This window comes from Nothoprocta perdicaria, unplaced genomic scaffold (assembly GCF_003342845.1).
Source record: "Nothoprocta perdicaria isolate Ctin4 unplaced genomic scaffold, notPer1 scaffold_33, whole genome shotgun sequence".
In the NCBI taxonomy this organism is placed as follows: Eukaryota; Metazoa; Chordata; class Aves; order Tinamiformes; family Tinamidae; genus Nothoprocta; species Nothoprocta perdicaria.
Genome location: NW_020455566.1, coordinates 2102546 through 2122662, shown reverse-complemented (window position 1 = coordinate 2122662; position 20117 = coordinate 2102546). Strand labels below are relative to the sequence as shown.

Here is a 20117-nt window from a genome sequence, read left to right as displayed (position 1 = left end):
GGAAAGCGGGGGGTGCCCCGGGGCTCCACGAGCTGCAGGGGGGTGCCAGGGGTGCCCCAGGGGGCTGCGGCGCAGGGTGGGGAGCAGGGGGGCTGCAGCGCTGGCGGGGGGGCTGGAGGGACCCCCTTACTGCCCCCCTCGTGTCCTCTGCAGCAGGGGGCTGCAGAAAGCAGCTCTGGGCCCCCCGCGAGCAGGGGTTGCGTCCTGCCCCGCGGGCATCGCACGGGGCCGGGGCTGCTGCACGGGGCCGGGGGACGCGCAGGTTGCAGGGCTGGGGTCCCCGGGGGGCTCCATGCGCAGGGGGGCCGGCGGGGAAGCGGTTAAGGACACGGCGGCTGCAGGGAGCAGCGCGGGGCCCGGGCAGAGCCCAGGCCGCGGCTGCTGCCGGCCCTGCTCGCGCAGCTGCGTCACGGCGGCGCCGCCGGCCCCGCTGCGCGCTCGGCGGCTGCGCAGCAGCGAGGGCTGCGCTGCAGCGGCGGCAGCTCCAGCGCGCGCCGCCGGCTGGATGCAGCCCTCGGGCTGAAGCAGACACAAAGTGCCATTAACAGCAGCCAAGCAGGAAAAAGCAGAAACCTCTTCCCAGCTTGCAGGAACACCCTGCATGGCACCCAGAGCCTGGGGAGTCCTGCAGGCACTGCAGCAGAACCTGACAGATCCTGGAGAGCAACGAGCTCCTGCTGCACCACAGGGCAGGCGAGTTTGGGCCCAGCTCCTGGAAGGGCAGTTTCAGCCACCCTTTTTCTTAACCTGATACCATCTCCCACAGAGGAATCCTGGCCTTTGTGTTGCTCTGCAGCTGCCTGGGCTGATTTTCTTGCAGCAACCAAGCTTGCTAGCTCCTCCTCCTGCAGCCAGGGCTGCTGCAGCACCCGTGAGCCCAGGAAAGGCCCGTGTCCCCCCCACCAGGGCCATAGGTGTGAGAGCTGAAGCACTGCTGGGGCTGCAGTGACAGCAGGGAGCAGCAGCATCGCTAGAGCCAAGCTGCTGCAGGGGCTGGCGCAGGGCTCCAAACACCACCTGCATGACCTGCAGCTGCTCTCAGCCTCTGATCCTCGTTATGCAGCAGCTACTTGGCGGAATGAAGCATTTGGTAGAAACAGGTAATCGGCTCCACCAGCCAGCAAGCAGTACCCTCCTGGCATAGAGCCCAGGCTTGAAAGAAGAAAAAGAAATGCTTGATGTTAGTCATCCGTCAGATGATGATACAACTAATGGCCTACACTGAAGGAAAAATGAGGTATTTTGCAATTCTTCTTCCCCCCAACACATACAATTCTAATACAGAAAGTAAAACGTGATTTGCTTCTAAAGGCAGTGTAGAAGGTTAAGTCCATCGCTCTGAATGCTAAAATCACATTTAAATTGTTTCATGAGGGGGATACAGCAGTAGCTTCAGGAAGGGAAACAAAATTAAGACAAATTAGTGGTAAGTAACAGAATTTAAGGCATGCAGGCCTTTCCCGAGACAGACGTTTCCACAGGGCAGCAGGCGACTCATGGTGATCCAAACACGTCCCGACAGCCTGACTGCCTGCACAGGGCCTGTGGGACAGCCAAGCACCCAACAGGCACCCAGCTGCACAGCAGGAAGCAATTGGGACATTTAAAACAACCCCTGCTACAGTTGGGGCTGATATTTAAAGCACATCTCAGCTCTGCTCCACTCCTGTGCCAGGCTGAAGAACACCCTCACGAGTCCAAACAATTTCATGCATCTTTGCCCCATTAACTTCCAGGAGAGCTTGGGGGGGGGAAAAAGAGTTTTAGGTTCAAGACGAGTTTGTAAAAAAAAAATTAAGCACAAGTCATTTAGTAAAAGCACATACAGCTGGTCAGGAATATATCTAAACTGAAAAGTGGAGCATTTTAACCACAAGAATGAGCAAATGGAGCAATCCCAGCAGAAATTAAGTTACTTGCTTTTAAGAGGAACCTTGTTATATATTTATTAGTTACAAGTGCTTACATATTTCATGTACTCATCACAGTAGAGGATTCCATCACTCAGGCCCCCTATACCCCACTGCTCCAACCACATTCTGCATCCCCTCCTATAATCTCATTTATGGTAGTCTCTCCAATACATTCTTACCATACTACACTAAATGATTGAATTACTCATTGAATACACTCTGAAATGAAACAGAAGTCATTTATAAGAAAACTTAAATATTTTATTTTTAAAAATGCTATTATGCTCCTTGCTCCTCTCCACTGAATTTGGACTCCATCTTCTTCTGCAAGTACAAAGCACAAAGTTAGCAAGAATGTTAAAAACACCACCCCAAGTTTCACACAAGATGACATGAATCCAAGTGGTAGCATGTACTTTGTCAAGCATTCCCTAGCATTAAGTTCTTGTTACAGACTTATCATTTGAGAAGCAGATGGGACACACGTATCTCACTTTATGGTGTTTGAAAGCTTTAACCATCTGTAATATTCAGATGAAAGGATTTATCTGGTGTTGCAGCACTGAAAGGCTCAAACAACAGTTTTATCTTGATAATACAAGAGGAAAAATTGTAGGTTTTATACAAATCGAGATTAATCCAAGGAAATTTTCCAGTGGGATTTTTGATAAATCAGTTAAGGTGATCACTGCCATAAAACTTTGTCAGGAACACTACTCACTTGCTCCTCGTTATCTTGGTCCCTCCACGTATATCTGGGTATCATGCTGGATGTGCTCATGCTCAGCTCCTGAACTAGAGAAAGGTTCACTAGTTACTTCTTTAATAATTTTGACTTTTTTTTGTACAAACACACCTGAAAAAAGATTTCTGAGGCACTGCTGTCAAGATATCAAGGCAAGACTGAACCCAGGGCTACAGCTTAGTAAGAAGAGTATTAAATTCTACTCTCATGCATTAACTAATAGTGATTTCTCAACATTCAACAACCCAGTTACTTGGAGACTGAACATTAAATGCTCAAACCCTTTATTTCAGCCATTCAGAACAAACAAAAGGTTGAAAATTATGCTTACCTCCCATGGATGAGCACACTGGTTTCATTCAGCTTCCATCTTCACCTAAAGGATAACAACTGAGGTTATTATAATAATACACAGAAAATGCTGACCATTTCAAAACTAACTTAGAAGTAAGATTTTAAAATACATGGACTGATTAGTTATGAGGGGTAATTTACAAATTACTCCAAAATATTAGGTGAAAGAGTAAGGGGCAGAAATAGGCTAGCCTATAGACTTGTAAAGAGGTGAAAGAATATGCAAGTAGTTGACTGAAGAACTGCACCTTGCCTGAGCACAAACCGTAAATCACCAGTCTGAGTACAATGAAGTTTGATTGCAGCCAGAGGTATACTATCCCTTATGTGAAGGTATGTAACAATTTTGTCAAGCTATTACAGTTATTTTACCCTAGTTTGTCTCCTGTGGTAATGCCTTCTTCCTTCCCCTTTATGAATGAGTGGAATGTCCCCAATCCCTAGCAGCCCTCAAGTTCAATGGTCCCAGAAGTGCTTCACAAGCCAAAGGAAGACTCTAGAGATTGCTGCCATTAGCAGTCTACTGCTTTTACTCCAAGCATGAGACTCTGAAGACCCCACCCTTTTACTAGAGCTAGGCTGAGGGCCAAGTGCAATGGTCAGCAACTAGGGGTGCAATAATACAGTGCTCTTTGTTGGGAGGCAAATCACACCGTGGTCACAATATGATTTGGCCAGGCCAGAAAGGAAGCAGCTCAACTTTAGTTTCAAACCCACCACTTGGGTTTTATCCTAGCCCTTGGGGAGCAGGAAGGAGATAGGATGCACATTTTGTTTTCTATGCCATAGCAACAAACACCATGCATAAGGGATACTATATCTTTGTGCATTTTTTCAACACTCCGGATCATCCACTTTATAGCCACACTCCTCCCAACCCTCCCCAGTTAGCTCCTCAGTACTGGTGTTCAGAAGCAACATTTAGAGATGGGGTATTCACAGACCACTGCGGGATTGCACAGCCAAGTCCTAACTTGTCAATCATTATCTAGCAGCAATGACAGAAGTGGGAGAAGGCCAATCCTGCCTTTTTTTTTTTCTCTCTCCTTTTCCAGTAAGCAGCTATTTAAGAACCCCACTAGCTGGTGAGTAAAATCTGAAGCTAATCAGCTGGTTCCAAACTTGCTAGTAGTGGAAGAAGCCAAGTCATTACCCAGAACGGCGTACTTTTTATGCATCCTTTCCAACATACTTAGCCTCATTTAACGTAAGGTAACAGAACACTGGCCTTCCTGATCATGTCACTGCAGCTGGCAATGATTAACAGAGACATGCAACCCCATTACTGCTCAAGTCCTAAAACTACTCACAGGCCTCAGTGTTTGGCTATGGGGAAAACTGCAAGCAAATCAAGACTTTGTATATGCTTAATGTTACAGTAAAGCCCCCATTCACACTATGCTGTGCTCGCTCCTGACAGCACCAGTATCTGGATCGGAGGGCCTAACAGGTACGCATATGTATTCTGACACCACACTTCTGAGCTTCACATCAACTTTTGAGAAAAAGTGTATTTTACAGAGAGAAAACCAAGATGAAACACAATGCAAGCACTTTAGTGTCATTTCTTGTACCCGCTTGTTACAGACTGACTTAGAGCAGACGTTGACTATTTGCTTTTAAGTCATCTACCACACCAAGTTTCATTACTGCAAGCAATCAAAGCTAATATGAAACCCATGGTTCAGTCACAAATTGCCTGCTCTAGGAGTGTCAAAAACCTGTTAGTTCGAGTATGTAGAACAAGGCAGATGTGCCAATAATCCCTCCACGACACTCTTGCAGGTAAAATCACATAACCAGAGCACAGTGGAAAAACTGGTGATATCTTAGCATTGGTTTAAAGATAGCTAATAATTCATTTTTGCTATATGACAGTACACATACTGCCAGTTTCGTTACTGAATCTATTCACAGGTAAGATTAAGTCGTCATCAAAAAAACCCAAAAACGACTTTGTGACAAATGGTGTCACTAATGGACTAGCTAGCGTTCAGCTGCACTCACTGCAGTGTAACCAGAGACCTGCTGTTACGATGCTGAGGTTAAGGTGCAGATGCTAATGCAGTTTTTCAAAGAAACATGAAAAGAAAGCTACAGCAGGGGCAAGACTGTCCAGCAGATCAACTGTTTGCAGTAAGAGTCCTTCCTGGAATATAATACAGAAGTATCCAAATATGGCAGTAACACCAGAAACAAATATGCAAAGCAGAACTTTGCAGAATGACAGGGAAAACACGTTATACCACCTCTGAAATACGTTCTCGAGCATCAGACAGGAGCTACATTCGCTGCTGAAGTAAGGGACCTTGAAATTCAGGTTCGAGAGCTAATAAAAGAGCTAGAGATCAGCATACTTAGAAGTCTGGAAAGGTAAGCACGTTCATCCTAAAACTACATTCAGTATTTCTATAATGAAAGAGTTTAGAATTACATCCTGAAAGACTGATGAAAAATTAAATTCAGTACTACCACGATGACTACTAAAGGTAGAAAAACAGAAACTCTGTTATCGTCAAAAAAAGGCAGCTGAATGTATGACTGTCAATCAAAGATTAATTGAAACAACTGAAGTGTGCAATAAGCTCTATGAAACTCTTCCTGGGGATGTTCATTTAAGCGCTCATCTATTTCCCCTGAAAAACACGTCCAATCAGTCTTGAAGCTAACTGTATTAGCAAGCTTTAAATTACTATCCCATTTAGTTCACACAAGGCCAGAACAGTGATTATCAATGCAGTTCCTGCTTAGCCAAGACTCTACAAAAGGAAGCACTGCCGATGGGTCATTTTGTCACTGCAGAAAGTTTCAACAGTCCTTTTCTAGGCACTAGTAACACCTAATAGTGAGTTAAGATCACACTCCCTCTTCCCCACAGAGCTCTAAGAGTATCTTTGTTACCGTGTAACTAAGAAAAATGCACACAAGCCGAGTCAATATGTACAAAGGAATCGGGTCTGAAAACACTCGTCTAAGAATCACAGTAAGTTGCTTATTGATTCTGAACAAGGCAAAGGTCAAAACCGAAAGCCACGCAGCTTTGATGTAAGCTCAGTATACAGGTATGAAGAGTGCTGCACTGTAATTCCACAGTCAGAAGTGTGATGTCAGAATACCCACAGTATAAGATTACACAGAAAGTCACCAAGTTATATTATATTGCTTGTTACCTACCTGTATGCAGTCGGCAATGAGAATCTCGGAGCAAGCAGGAATACTACATCCGGGTCCTAATGTCCATTGCCATTTGTGGTACTACGTTCCTCACAGTTATGAACTGCAGAAATGCTGGCTAAGTGCAGTTACGTAGCAGGCCACTAGTTTTAAGAGTAAATTGCAGTCTCAAAAACTCCAGCAAAAATTTGCTGCCACAGTAAATGGTTGCCAAGGAGAAGCCAAGAATTCTTTCTACCATAAAAATACCACAAAATCTCAAAAGCAGTTTCAGTTTCTCATTAGCTGAATAAATAATTAGGTAGTGTGATGAGTCTACACCAAAAGATAAGATTCTGTATTAATTTTTAAGAAAGTGTGAAGATAAAGATACCAGTTGCTACATGCTGCAGAGTTTCGAGATAACTGTTAAAATGGGCTCAATTTTGTGAAAGCAAGATGAATTGCAACAGCCAATGTCCTCCAAATCCCACAATAAAAAAAAATGTTATGTGATCCAGACCATCCAAAAATGGGTCTGGCCAACCCAGCGCTTGGCCAAATAGTTTAAAAAAATCAGTTATAAATCTGATTTTTATGAACAGGACCAATACCACATCAGAACATATCAAAAGAGCATGTCCGCCTCCCCCATTTAACAACTTTATCAGATTTTAAAATTGGTATGTTTGCCAGCTTTTAAGACATTGCCTTTAAAAGGTCTTGTAATCTAGTTGGCTAGTTAATAATATACCTGATTAATACGTGCAACTCAAAAGCAGAACTTGTTTGTTTTAGAAATTCTGCTTATGCAGCTACCAGGCTAGATTTAACCAAACTTTCGTATGTTTTGAAAACTGCCAAATCTTTCAGTAGATTTACTAATCACAGTTTTGCAACTAGTCTATTTTTAATACCTCGCAACATAGCTTACGTACAAACTGGGGTACCAAAAGACAACCTTTGCAAGGTACAAGGACATCAGCATCCTTCACTCTTCAAAGTTACAGAACTACAAAAGAACATACTTTAGGATATGCACCAGCATCTCTTTAATAAAGAATGACATGTAATCTGAAAAATAAACTGAAAAAATTAATGTAACGTTTACGTTCAGAATCCCCCATCTCAGACACCTTCACCTTTTGTGGGTGTCCCACGAACACCCTCCAGACAATATATGCATTATTTAATCCTACTAAATAAAACCAAATGCAGCTGGACTGCTGATTTTTTAACTAAAGTATCCAATGTAAGGACTCCCCAATACTTGGTCTGCAGTTCAGGAACCGCCATTCCAGATTCCTGAGTAGCAATTCATCGTGGTAGCATGTTATCCGCCCCCAAAGCTTTTTCTGGGAAAATAGAAACATTCACCAAACCAGCTGAGTCACTATTTCGTGCACTTCATATTCAAAGTCAGCATTACCTGGTATCAACATTTCACAACATGCTAGTATTTTTACATTTAAGGAGTAACAGCACTTACAATGAGTACTTCAAGAGGGATCATCTGCACTCTAAGATATTGCAAACTGACACTAATGTTTTAACCACAGAAAAATTTAACATAGAATTTTGAATTAGCCAATGCTTAGCACAAGGAATGGAACGATCTTCAGCAAATTAAAAGCTATTCACAGAATACTCAGCCATTGGGGAACTGTGTGAAGGTACAGCCACGCTAAGCTTATCTACATCGTGCTAAGCAGGTTGAGGTATCCTGCAATAACACCAAGGCATTTTACACTGGGAAGTCAAGTTCCCAGCTTATTTGGTACCGTGTAATAAAAAAATCAAAGTAACTACCTTATAGCAATAAGTCCAGAATCCTTTGCAATTCTTCTGGGACTTAATGAAGCTGACAGCAAGCTAACAAATTCATCCAATCTCTAAGACAGCCTTAAAGGGAGTTTATTTGCACTGTGTAGTATTAACTATTAAACTCCATACTTGAATACTACTTTTGATGCATTTTCTCCAAACATCAATAATAAAGTGGCAATAACCATCGTGCAAGAATGCTGATTTCTGTGTTTTGCATACAGCTTTTCAGAATTTACCCACAAGCTACAAATTTTAAGACTAGTTTCTACAGATCTCTTAATAATACAATTGACTTCTGAACTATGCAATCAGTCCACTCAAATAGCATGAGGACATAAGCAAGTTAAAAGTATAAAATTAACAGATTCTCCTCTATTTGGTTTAAGTAACACTTCTGGTCTTTTTGCCAAGCAATTTTAGTTAAGTATACAATACTAAACAAGGCCAGATCCTGTAATCCCAGGCAGCTTAATAGCAGATAAATATCACATTAACAATCCTTTAATTAGGAAGTCAGTCAATACAAGGCATTCTATGGATTTATATTAAAATAACTATTTCTCGTCTTCTGCTTAAAAGTCTTTCGAAGATTTCAAGCAGTAAATGCCAAGGTGGTTAAGTGCTACCATCCCACCACCCATTATCCACGGCTAAAATCTGGAATTCATTACAGGACTGCTTCACCGCTTGCAGCAGAGCTTTCATTATGGTATCTTACAGCACTTTGCAAGATTTCCATTTGCTTCCTTATTGCAGCACGATTAATGCTCAAAGAACTGTACATACTGGAAAATTAGGCAACTATTTGACCCCATCTTAAACTAGAGGCAGGGGATTATGAGAGAAGATCTCGCTTTTCACTACTTTTCCACACCCTGGTCTAAATTTGACCTCAATTGCAAAACTCATTTGGTTAACGCTGAAGGTGTGGTATTTAGCCTCATATTTTTAACCACGAATGGCAAGAAGAATTACTACATTTAGTTTTCTATTTATTTGAAGCACAGTAAAAAAAAGTTGGTACACTTTGGGAATTCAGTGGCACAAGGTACACTGCCATCAAGTTAGGGACGTTATACATCAAAAAAACAGCTAAATTTGTCTTGAAACACTGCATTACATAATTAAATTGTACTTGTCCAAACAGACCACTTACAAATATTAGGTCAGTAAGTTTCTAACATCCATAAAAACGTAGCTTTCTTACTAAAATGCAAGAATTAAAAAGTTGGTGTCTAAACAAGACAGACAAAAACAAACTGGAATGAAACTACAGGTCACATCTAAAATCGGGGCTTTTTGTTTGGGCCTTCATATTCTTCTCTCCCTCTACCATATCCTGCTGGCGTTCCAGGCCCCATTCCTCTAGGACCCTGGCCACCCACAGGCCCCGCACCTCCCTGCCCAAAGCGCTCAGGACGCTATTGGAACAGAATTAACAGTTCATTATATGTAGTTGATGTCCATGTGTGTTAAGTATATATTTTTAGAAGGTTCCGTAGTCAAGGTTCGTCGATACAATCACCATTGAGCCGATCCACAGGTACCGGGAACATAGAAAGGAAAAAAGGGTAATTTAAAAATTAGTTTATTGTAATACATGCCTTGAGGTATGTTCCCACTTGATGCATTCTCATACATCTGTTACAAAGAACAGATCCTCCCTGCAGTGCTAGAAATGTAAGCATTAGTGCAGATGTGAATTAACAACTTTTCACATTGATCTCTAGCAAATTGTCAACCAAGTTAATGCAAATAGCTTGCAAACCTCTCACCTTTAGTGCAGCAAAAATTTGCTTACATCACTGTCGTTTCCCAGTAAGCCTAGCCAGAGACAGCAAGTTCAGGTTACTGAAGTATGAGCTGACATTCATAAAATGTCACTGTAAACAGAATGCCTACTCACCAGTTAATGGCATGTGCTGCAATAGAGACCATGTGCTTTTCAAGATGGGGTTAAGACTACGGTCTGCTGACTAAACTGCAGAGGCCTTAAGTAGTAATCAAAAGTGTGATTGTGAGCACTACTGGATTACAAGAAGAAAAAATATGAACAGCTAATGACCAGTGATTTACCTAACCAACGCAACAATTGCTGGATCAAAAGACTTGCATTTATTATGTCACACGTACTTCAGAACTGCTGCTGCATAATATGCAAAATATGTTCAAAGAACTATTTTTTTTTCTCAGTGTTTCAAGCTGGAACTATGCACACAGGTTTGCATGCATCCAGTTAATTCTCCTCCTTCCCACCCCACCTTGATCACAAGCTCTTGGAAAATTCACTAGAACTTTAAGAGCATTGAAAGGCTTCATATACTGAGATGTAAAAGCTAGATTGCCCTGCAATAAAGCAGAGACTCCAGGTATCTTTACTCATAAATACCTCTGTAATTGCATGTACTTCATTCAGTTACTGTATCAGTAGATGTGATCAGCATTTGATCTACAGAACTGACAAATTATAAAGTCAAAGACTGCTTTAAACTTTCATTTCAAGCAGGTCTACTCTTACTGAGTCACAGAACAATGGTAGGTAGGTTCAGTTTGCTACAAAAGGTATCTGCAATTGCAGTTATTCACACCTCCAAGCTCTTGGCTTCCAAAGGTTACCTTCCATCCTTCCATGAAAGGAATTGCAGAAGTATTACTTCAGGAAAGCTTGTCTGCCTGCGCGTCTTTTTAAAGCTATCGGCTCGATAACTGGGACAGTACCGTGTAGCAGAGATCCCTGTCCCTATGAAACTCAAGACAGTTAAACCATCTTATTGTGACCCATTTTGACCACATCACGCTTTCAAGTTTACACAAGTTCAGCATGCACCTGTACCATGAATTTCATAAGGAGAAAAAAACGTACACACCATTCACCACAGACTGCCTAGCTGTTCACTGGAAGCTTATGAACTGCTTACATATATCATCAGTAGATTACAGTTTCATTAAGGCCACCGGCACTGTCTACTGAATCAATGATGCTCTGCAAAGTTATGATTCCAAAGATATGGTTCTCATAAAAGCAGAAGATACAAGCTACTATGGTAGCTCACCACATTAAGCCAGAGGCCTAATCCCACCCAAAAATCATTTACTTCAGTTTGTGCCACAGAGAATACACCCTTTAAAAGGAGGGTGGAAGCACACTCATAATCACGACCTGAACCAACGGATTTCTATGCTACCCGTTCAGCATTTCTTTAATCTTTCAGTATTGCTTCAGTGTGATAACACCAAGCAGGCTCAAAGCCCTTTCACACATATAGTGTGCAAAAAAATGTACTGTTTGGAAGCATATCTCTACTCATGAGATATGCAGTACTTCAAAAATTCTACCTGTAGTCATGTCCAACAAGGAGGAAACAACAAGTAAGAAGAGGCTATCATTCCTGCTCAGATAGGAACCACAAAATGGCTGCAGTCAAGGAACACGGGAATATGCTAAAGCTAAATAAGTGTTTCTGCTCTTCTATGGCAAACATCAGCATACAGAATAAACAATATGCTGTTTACGATTCATTACTTAAATTAATCTGCTGCTTAGACAGACATGAGCACAGCTTTGGAATTAACAGAATATCCATACCGAAGAGCATCAACTCTACCTAGGCTTGGAAGGACTAAAATACTCTGAAAGGGAGAACAAAGGTCTCACCTGAACATAAATATAGAATGTCAAATTACTTAAAATACATAATTATGTAATAGTTCTTAACTCTGCAAATTGCAGAATCCTCTATCTGTATCAGAAACGCAATTTTAAATTGTATTCTGACTTATGAAAACTCCTTCCAAGCCTAACTGTGATGCAGAAAATCCAAACACCAATAAAACCAGGTAACTGCAAATATGCTTAACAGCACATTTGAATTTGCTTGCAAACAACTTCCATAAGCTACCATAATGGTTAAGAACTAAGCTAGCACCACACATCACCAAACTAGTCCTCCACATTAAATATCTGACAAGAAAGTCAGCAATTAGAAAAGAAGTTTAAACATCCATCCAAAAACCAGTTAAGAAACTCAATTCCCAATTGCAACATTTTCCTTGTGCTAAACTAAAGCCACCACAGGATACGTTACCATGTCACTTCCCATCATAGAACCACTCATGGCTGCTTGGCCAACTCCTGGATTAGCTTCATAACCTATGCCGCCACCACCTCCGAGAGGTGGAAATTTCTGGGCTGCAGAAGCATAAGGATCTAAGAAAGAAAAATATATAATCATATTCTGACAATTTCCAAGTCAACCACATAAAGTCAGTATTAAAAAATACTTTACCTCCCATGTTCATTGTGGTGGCACCACCCATTCTCATGTCTCTCTCTCTCTGCACAGAAGAAACAACCTTTAGTATAGGGAATCAATTAAGGAAATCTATACCTTCCAGGAGAAAAAGCAATTACACAGCCAATTACTATTTTTTCACCTACGTGCACAGAGAAATCCCATTACCTAACGGAAGGGAAGCAAAGTGTGTTAAATCTTGAAAACACATCAAAAAATTCTAAAAAATCCCTGAACATGGTAATAAACAATCCCGGAAATACCACGATTTCACTTACTGGATCCATGTAACCCATTCTACTATAATTCTCTTCTCTCTGCCTTCTCATTTGCTCTTCCATTTCTCGCTGACGTATCATCATTTCCTCTTCCCGCCTGCGACGCTCTTCCTCCTGCCTAATCATTGCAAGACAGGCTGTTAAATCTCATGAGACTAGCATATTCAGCATCTAATAAGCATCACTTACACAGTAAGAAGTCACTTAGTATTCACTGTGAGTTCTATCAGTTACTGAATCCTAACACTTCACACGGACAAAAAGCTCAAATACACAAAGAAAAACTGCTGCTGCAGTTCAATGGCACATAAACAAACCCAAACAGAAAAGGTTTAATTTGAAGATATACACTAACAAAACGGATGAAAATCACATGAAAGTCAAACCAACCTCAGCTGAATTTCCTTGCGTTTCTGCATTTCCTGATTATGGAGTTCTTCCATACGTCTCAGCTCTTCCTGCCGTCTCATAAGGTCTATAGAAATTAAACTCGTCAGAAGTTGTTTCACAAACTCACTTCTCAGCTTAAGCTCATAGCTAAAACAGATCCATTTCATTCACACCAAGACAACCACCTTCTCATTCTGCATTACTTTCTCAGTTGCCTTTTAACTTACAAAGACAGATGGATTTTTTTGCTTAGCAGAATGTAGCAAGAATTTATTCATGAAACCATCAGACATACACTTATGCTAATGGAGTAAAATTCAGAACCAATTACCTTGACGCAAGAGGTTTGCCTGATGTTCATGGTAAGCATCTTCCATCTCACTTTCAAGTTTGTCCTTGGCATCTTTCATGTTTTTTGCCACTTGTTCTCTCTGCTGCTTTTCCATTTCATCTAAAGACTTCCACCTCTGGGAATATTCAAATTCAAAACTGCCAGGCTGAGCAAAACGGGGAGGAGTCTCTCTTTCCCTGCAGAAAAGATCGTTTTCATTCAAGCTGCATAAGGCTGGAAACTGAAGGTCAATTTAAGATCACAAGTAGGACAAGAAGAATTACCAGGAAACATCAAAGGAACTCTAAATATTTTTCCAAAAGACGTGATATAAATCTTGCTGCAACAGAAGAGTGAAAACAGTCCCCTGCATGGATTCAAACATTTAATACAAATTCTTTCAAGGACTTCAAGGAGCAAATGAGGAGAGTTCTGCATGACTGCTTTCCTAATAAATATGCTCAGCTCTGGTATCAGTGCTTGTTTATCCGACTCCTTTAAAATTTAAATTCTAAATACTGCACTATTAGCAACAGACACACAAAACGCAGACGTTGACAGAGTTAAGCATACCTATTCAGCAGGCACAAGCTTTTCAATTATGACTTACCCAAAATCATCATTAAAAGCCCATTAAAAATGTTTTCTCTAATATAAATCTCCTTAAAATATCATTACAGCTTTTACAAGCCTTGTAAAGAAGGTGGAATCTAAGATTCAATAGCTGATGAAACAAAACAAGAAGAATTTGAAGTGATTTATACACTAGTATTTAAAAGTCAAAAAAACCAAATCCACTCTATTTTCAAAGACATTGTCTCAAAATAGCTTACATTTCTGATTGTAGCAAATTTTGAACATTTCATTATACAAACAAGACTCAGGATCTTCCTCCCTACTCCTTTTCGCAATGCAAAATACACATTCCTAAGACAAACCAACTCAGGGTACAGAGCATAACACGATGCCAGGACTACAGATTCCTACAGACCCAGACCTACCACTCCATTCTCGTATCCATTAAGCAGCCAAATTCACATACTTTAGTTTTCAATCACAGTACCAGTTAATATTGTATTTTCTTTTTCCTTTCATACACTTTGTGTGAATTCTTGAGTCCTTACAGAAGCATCAACCTGGTACATGCCTCATCTTTGAAGCAGGTAGCAGTTCTCAGTACTAGGTAAACAGTAAGCTAAATGTCTAATTTTTCCAGAGCTGCACGGGTAGGTTTCTACATGTCCCAGCAGATAAATACTGTTACTGTGCTGAGTATTTATGCTTTGCTATTATTCTTTGTGATACAATGTAGAAATTATTTAATGCTAAGCAAGTATACTCATCAAAAGTAACATTTCTCAATTGATGAAGAGTAAATGTAAGAATGGCAGGTTAGCTAAAAAACGACTAGAATCAAAATCAAGGACTGAAAAGTACTGGAGTCTAAATTCACAGCTCATTTCTGAATAATTAACCCTTTCAGGCAGAGAAAATACACTAGCACCTCTATGTCATCTTTACACCAAAGGAGAGTGCCTACTTTTGATACATCGGATTCTTCTGAGCGAGCTTTTCTGGAAGACCATCTTCATCATCCAGTTGCTCCAGCGGTTCTACAATAACTGGCCTGGGAGTGCTGAACAAAGAAATACATGCATTCATTACATTATCCAATTTAAACCTCCATTCTGAGAAGCAGTAAGGAAATGAGAGCTTCATTCAGTTGTAAGCTATGTGCAGAATACTAGAGGAAAACAGCACACTTACGTTGTCAACAAAAACACTCCTTCAGTACACCGTTCAAACGCTTTTCTTGCAGCTGGCTTTGATGCAAATTCAACAATGCCTTTTCCTGTTGATCTGCCTCGATCGTCTACAATTACAACAGCTCTTTCCACTGGACCAAACTGGGAAAAAGCTTCTTCTAGTAACTCGTTGGACACATAGGGTGAAAGATTACGCACTGAAAGAGCAGCAGCATGTGTGGCAAATCGGACACGAAGCTGTCGACCCCTCATGGGGGTATCGTCCAGTTCTGCTTTTGCAATTTCTGCAAGAGCTCTGGATTCCTGAGGAAAGTTTAAGACCCGTTTTAGAGAGATTCAATTGTAATTGGCTATTTTGTGAGAATTAAACGGATGCACGCTACGGAAACCTACCAATTTAATGAAACCAAATCCTTTTCCCTTATTGATAAAAACCTCTCCCGGCTCCCCATATTTGGCGAACAGTCTTTTGAAGTCCTCATCTGTGATATCGGCGGGCAAATTGCCAACAAACAAGCGGCAGCGCTGAGTGTAGGTCTTCTCCCCGGGCCGCCTCAGAAGAGACAGGTTTGCTTTAAAGCCCTAGGAGGAAAGAGAGCTGCTCCAGCAACGGGGCGGCCGCCGCGGTCGGATACGAAGGGCTGAGGCCGCGGGGCCCGCGTGTCCGGCGCCGCCGCGGGCTCGCCCCCCGCCGCGCCGGCCCCGCGCGCTCCTCCCCTCAAGATGGCGGCGGGAGCGCGCGGCGCCACCGAGCCCGGCCGCAGCCGCCGCCATCTTGTCGCTCGGGGCCGGGAAGGGGGGGCGGAGGAGGCGCCGTGACTCACCTCGTCCGAGAGCTTCTCGCCGCCGCCCGGGCCCTGCTGCGCCGAGTGGCTCTGCTGTCCCTGGTGCTGCTGCCCGCGGCCGCGCGGCTCCCCGCCCGGGCCGCCGCGGTGCCCCGGGCCGCCCTTGTGCGGCCCGCCCGGGCCTTGCGAGGGGCCGCCCGGGCCCTTGGGCCCGCCGCCGGGAGACTGTCCTTGCCCCTTCTTGGGGCCGCCGGCGGGAGTGGGGCTGGGGCTCGGCTTCGGCTGCTGCTGCCCTCCCGGGCCCGAGGGCGTTGAAGGGGGCGCGGAGCCCTGCGCCTGCTGCTGCGGTCCCTGCCCCGAGGGCAGCGCGGACGGCGGCGGGGCCCCGGGGCCGGCCTGGCTGCCGGCCGGCCCCGCCGTGGTGGCGGCGGCGGAGGAGGAGGACGAGGAAGGCGGAGCGGAGGTGGAAGCGGGCGGCTTGGGCGGCTCGGGCTTGGGGCCTCCACCCGGCGGGCCGCCCGGGCCCTGCGGGCCGCCCCCCATGGGGCCGCGGTTCTGGCCCATGCCCATGCCGGGCGGCGGGGAGCGGAAATCGTGGTTGGGTCCGCCGCGGCCGCCGCCGCCTCCTCGCCGGTGGAAGCCGCCTCCCCCGCCGCCACGGCTACGGAACCGATCCCGCGACATGGTGGAGGAAGGAGGTGTCCGGCGCCGACCGCTTCTCCTCAGAGCCCGCTGCACAAAATGGCGGCTAGATGAACGGCCTCGCCGCCGCCTTTGTCCGCCCCTTATATAGCTTCCCCGCCCCCGGAAACCACCCCCTGCGCCCCGCTAGCCAACCGCGAGTCGGCGCGGTCAACAACGATGGCCGGAGGAGCCAATAGCGGGCCTCCATTGGCGGGGTCTTTGAGCGCGTTGGTAAGGAACTCGCCCTCTGCTCATTGGCTCGTTTGACGGCCGACGTTTGGTCGGGACAGCCGTTAACCTCGCGCTTGCCGATTGGACAGTTTGATCGGCGGGAGGCGAGGTCACGAGGAAACCGTGGCCCGCGATTGGCTGGCCACGCCGTCGGTCACGAGCGGGCCCGACGCTGGCCGCAGGCCCCGGGCGCCTCCGCGGCCCCCGGGAATCCCTCACAGGAGGAGCCCCCAGCGCCCCGGGACAGCCAACGCTTTAGCCGGGCAAGGGGAAAGCGCTGGGTTCCAATATATTTTTAAATAAATACATTTGCTTCCTTTTAACATAATCGGCCGCCTTAATTTCTACTTAGAAAGCAAATTTGGTTTGAAGAATTAAATTTCTATCTCCCCGCTCATTAATGGACAGCAGCAGTACAGCTCCAATGTAGTAGGATGAAGTTACACACATTTTGACTCCGCTTTAAACACCTAACAGGAAGTGGCAGGAATTAACATCGCTATTTACCCTGCTTCTTGTGAAAGCAGATGTGGCTCTGTGCCACGTCACCTTCGCTGGTTCTATAAATAAAAATAATAGTAAAAACAAAGGTGTTCGTGGTAGAGAGAAGCTTAAAGGCACATCATGATTATGATCCCAATATTCCGGCCTATAACACGGAAAACAGGGCAGAACTCCCTCTACTCAGTGTCACCGGCCCCACTGGTCCCTGTTCTCTGCTGGAGCAGTGACACCTTCAGTGCTTTTGCTGCACAGGGTTTCAACCCGCAAAGGCCCCCGAGCTCCCAGTGCTGTTTCACACTCAGTTTCAGCACTGAAGAAGCAAAACATTTGGAGAAACCCAAGTGAAAGTCGCACGGTTTTCTCGATTTGCATCGAAACCCATGTTCCATTTTCATGAATATGACCCTACAAATCAGATATATTTATGAACCTCTGGGCAGTCAAAAGTGGACTTTGCTACACAATTTTCCCATGACTCTAAATGTGTAAAATAATTCCCCACGTCAGTACTATACTGGGCCTAAGGCTTCAACCAATTCAAGGGCAGCTGAGAGAAGCCCCAAGTTTTGTTTTAAAATGGATTCTCTGCTGAGATGTCAGTGCAAGCAGTAAGCGTTTCCACCACAAGGTGTCCCAGAGGTTATAGCACTAGGAGAAGAAATTTGGGACCGACTCCAACAGAACACAAAACATGGCATTTCCTCATTGTCACACCTACTTTTCTGTTCAGTAAACAAAGCATTCACCATAAAATAGTTTTTTTTGTTTGTTTGGTTTTTTATGCCTTTGTTTAAACTCTGGAGCCTCAATCTCCCTCACAAGTAACACCATTTCTTTCTGATCTCAAATCTGGTCATAGCACAATTCTGTTTAAATCTAGACAATCAACTTGAAGTCAACAAACTAGCCAGGATATGATCAAATGTCTTTGTAACACCATAAATGCATTATACGTATTCATCTTGGAGCTTGAAATCAGAGGCATCGATGAAGCTATCAGGGTCTGGAAGAAAAATGACCTCTACTAACAGCCACCTGATTCTGTAAATATTCGCATGAGGCAGCTTGTTGTTATAATACAAAACCAAACACTGAGGAAATAGCTTGAGATGTTCTCTACAGCGTGTCCCACTGTAAGCAAATTTTGTGCCTGACACTGGAAACTCTTCAGGACATCTGCAATACATTTCAAGCTGCTCTGTATTATTTCTCCATGCTTCCTACATTCACTTGATTATCAGGATGCTTGGTGCAATATTTATTAGTTTAGTTTAAGAGAGATTTTGGGGAAAAACAAGCCAACAAGGGAGAACTCAAGATACAACCAATCTACAAAAGTGAATTGAGGCAGTGTAAGAAGTGGTGTGTGACTCAAGAGAGGAAAAGTCCCGTAGCAAGTTGCAGAAGGAATATTCCAAAGAGGGAATGAGCCTTGCACCCTGCTCAGCTGCAGGCTCTGCTGTCTGGATTTTGGCGTACTCTGATACATCTGTCCGGAACAGCGGGGATTTCTGCAGTCCAGTTTCATCACACCGGGGCTCCATACAGTTTCACAAATAACAGTGTCAGCTTTTAAAGGATGGAGGGGGAAGTAAAATGCCCACAGCAACATCTGGTGGAGAGCTGAGAGACGGGATAGGAGTGTCTAAGAGCTGCTGCACCAGCCACCGGGCGCACAGCAGAGCTCTCAGCAGCCTTCCTCTGTCACTTCATGATGAGAGCTGGCCTTTCACTCCTCCACTGTTTCACTCCCTGCCTGAACACTGATTAAATCTGCCCTCCAAGCATTTTTATTTTTTCCCCTGTACACCATGACAAATATGCCTGCGGGCCATTTTTTAACCCAGATGAGTGAAAGTAATGCAAGGGCAGATAAGAGACTACAGTGACAGCAAAGCAAATACAGAGACTGAAGCGAGGAGGGGGTTGATTGTCTTTGCACAGTAACATAACTGATTTCCCTGGCTATATTTTTGACTTTTTCCTGGAAAAAAATAAAATAATAAAAAAAAAAAGGAGATCAGAATTAGTTTCAAGGGTCTCCAAAAACGGCAAAATTGGAGATCTGCTAGCTGAACACTACAGAACCCCGAAGTTCACAGTTCTGTGGAAGACTATATTCTCTCAGTCAGGGACAGATCAAGTTAAGAATTTTTCATTCTAACTTCTTCAAATAAACTTACGTTTCTGAAATTTCTTTTGCAACAGAAATGTGGAGCTTCGTTGGCTTTCCTGACACTTCTATGAGTTCCAGTGTTTGTAAGGGAAGGTTTGCTGTGAGTCTGGATGGGCCAGACAAGCATTGGGCCTGGAAAGACAATCAGTGGCCTTGTGGAAAGCAGGAAGGAAACATTATACACCGCTATTATAGCTGGAGATAGTAAGTACAGCTACTTATCATTTGTATCATGCAGCTCCAATTGCCACTGTATCTGACTATCTCATTACCTTTAGCGTGTTCATACCTCAGCTAACAGAGAGCTCCGAGACAGGGAAGTCCTGCAACTTGTTCAAGGTCACACAAACAGTTTCTAGCATGGCAAGGAAAGGAACCAGATGTCTTAAAAGCTGGGTGAGTACTGGAACAATTGGGACTTGCCTCCCCATGCTGCCTGCTTCCTCTGCTCTCCGGAGTAGCTGCGTTCTGCTGGCAGACACGGGATACTTGCACATAGTGGGTGTATCACCTAAAGACACACTTGAACAAGCCAAGTTTGGCTTCCAGGAGGCTCCAAGAGCCCTCCGTTTCCAGTGAGAACAACTGGAGCAAAGGATGCTCACAAGCTTGCAGGAAGCACTCACCATCAATCTATACATTTCCTTGAGCTGTAGAGAAAAAAGACATTCATAACTGAAATGTGTTT

General features: G+C 43.9%; 2 protein-coding genes across 3 annotated transcripts in view; both read right to left on the bottom strand.

The window, feature by feature from the left end:
* TMEM35B (transmembrane protein 35B) overlaps positions 1-2679 on the bottom strand; it is a 3635-nt gene extending 956 nt beyond the window's left edge. Inside the window, exons 1-2 of the mRNA XM_026043485.1 lie at positions 2635-2679; positions 801-860 (exon numbers count right to left, since the gene is read on the bottom strand). Coding sequence (XP_025899270.1) covers positions 801-860; positions 2635-2679 — 105 coding nt within the window. The remainder of the gene's footprint in view (positions 1-800; positions 861-2634) is intronic.
* Positions 2159-16570, bottom strand: SFPQ (splicing factor proline and glutamine rich). 2 transcript variants are annotated; one of them, XM_026043336.1, is made up of 12 exons: positions 15874-16570; positions 15443-15631; positions 15051-15352; positions 14824-14919; positions 13284-13480; positions 12953-13037; positions 12563-12680; positions 12279-12327; positions 12078-12199; positions 2990-3034; positions 2635-2708; positions 2159-2237 (listed from the first exon to the last, which is right to left on the bottom strand). In XM_026043336.1, exons 1-10 carry the CDS (start codon positions 16516-16518, stop codon positions 3014-3016), a joined length of 1824 nt encoding a protein of 607 aa, XP_025899121.1. In that variant the 5' UTR covers positions 16519-16570; the 3' UTR covers positions 2159-2237; positions 2635-2708; positions 2990-3013. The 2 variants fall into 2 exon arrangements, with proteins under 2 accessions (XP_025899121.1, XP_025899120.1); XM_026043335.1 differs by lacking the exons at positions 2159-2237; positions 2635-2708; positions 2990-3034 and adding an exon at positions 4718-9413 and having other exon boundaries at positions 15874-16569.
* Positions 16571-20117: the final 3547 nt, after the last annotated feature.

Coding starts and splice junctions, on each gene's coding strand:
- SFPQ (XM_026043335.1), bottom strand. CDS start 16,518: ATGTCGCGGGATCGGTTCCGTAGCCGTGGCGGCGGGGGAGGCGGCTTC. Junction 15,632..15,873: donor GCGAGAAGCTCTCGGACGAG/GTGAGTCACGGC, acceptor CTTTCCTCCTAG/GGCTTTAAAGCAAACCTGTC. Junction 15,353..15,442: donor GATTTGGTTTCATTAAATTG/GTAGGTTTCCGT, acceptor AACTTTCCTCAG/GAATCCAGAGCTCTTGCAGA.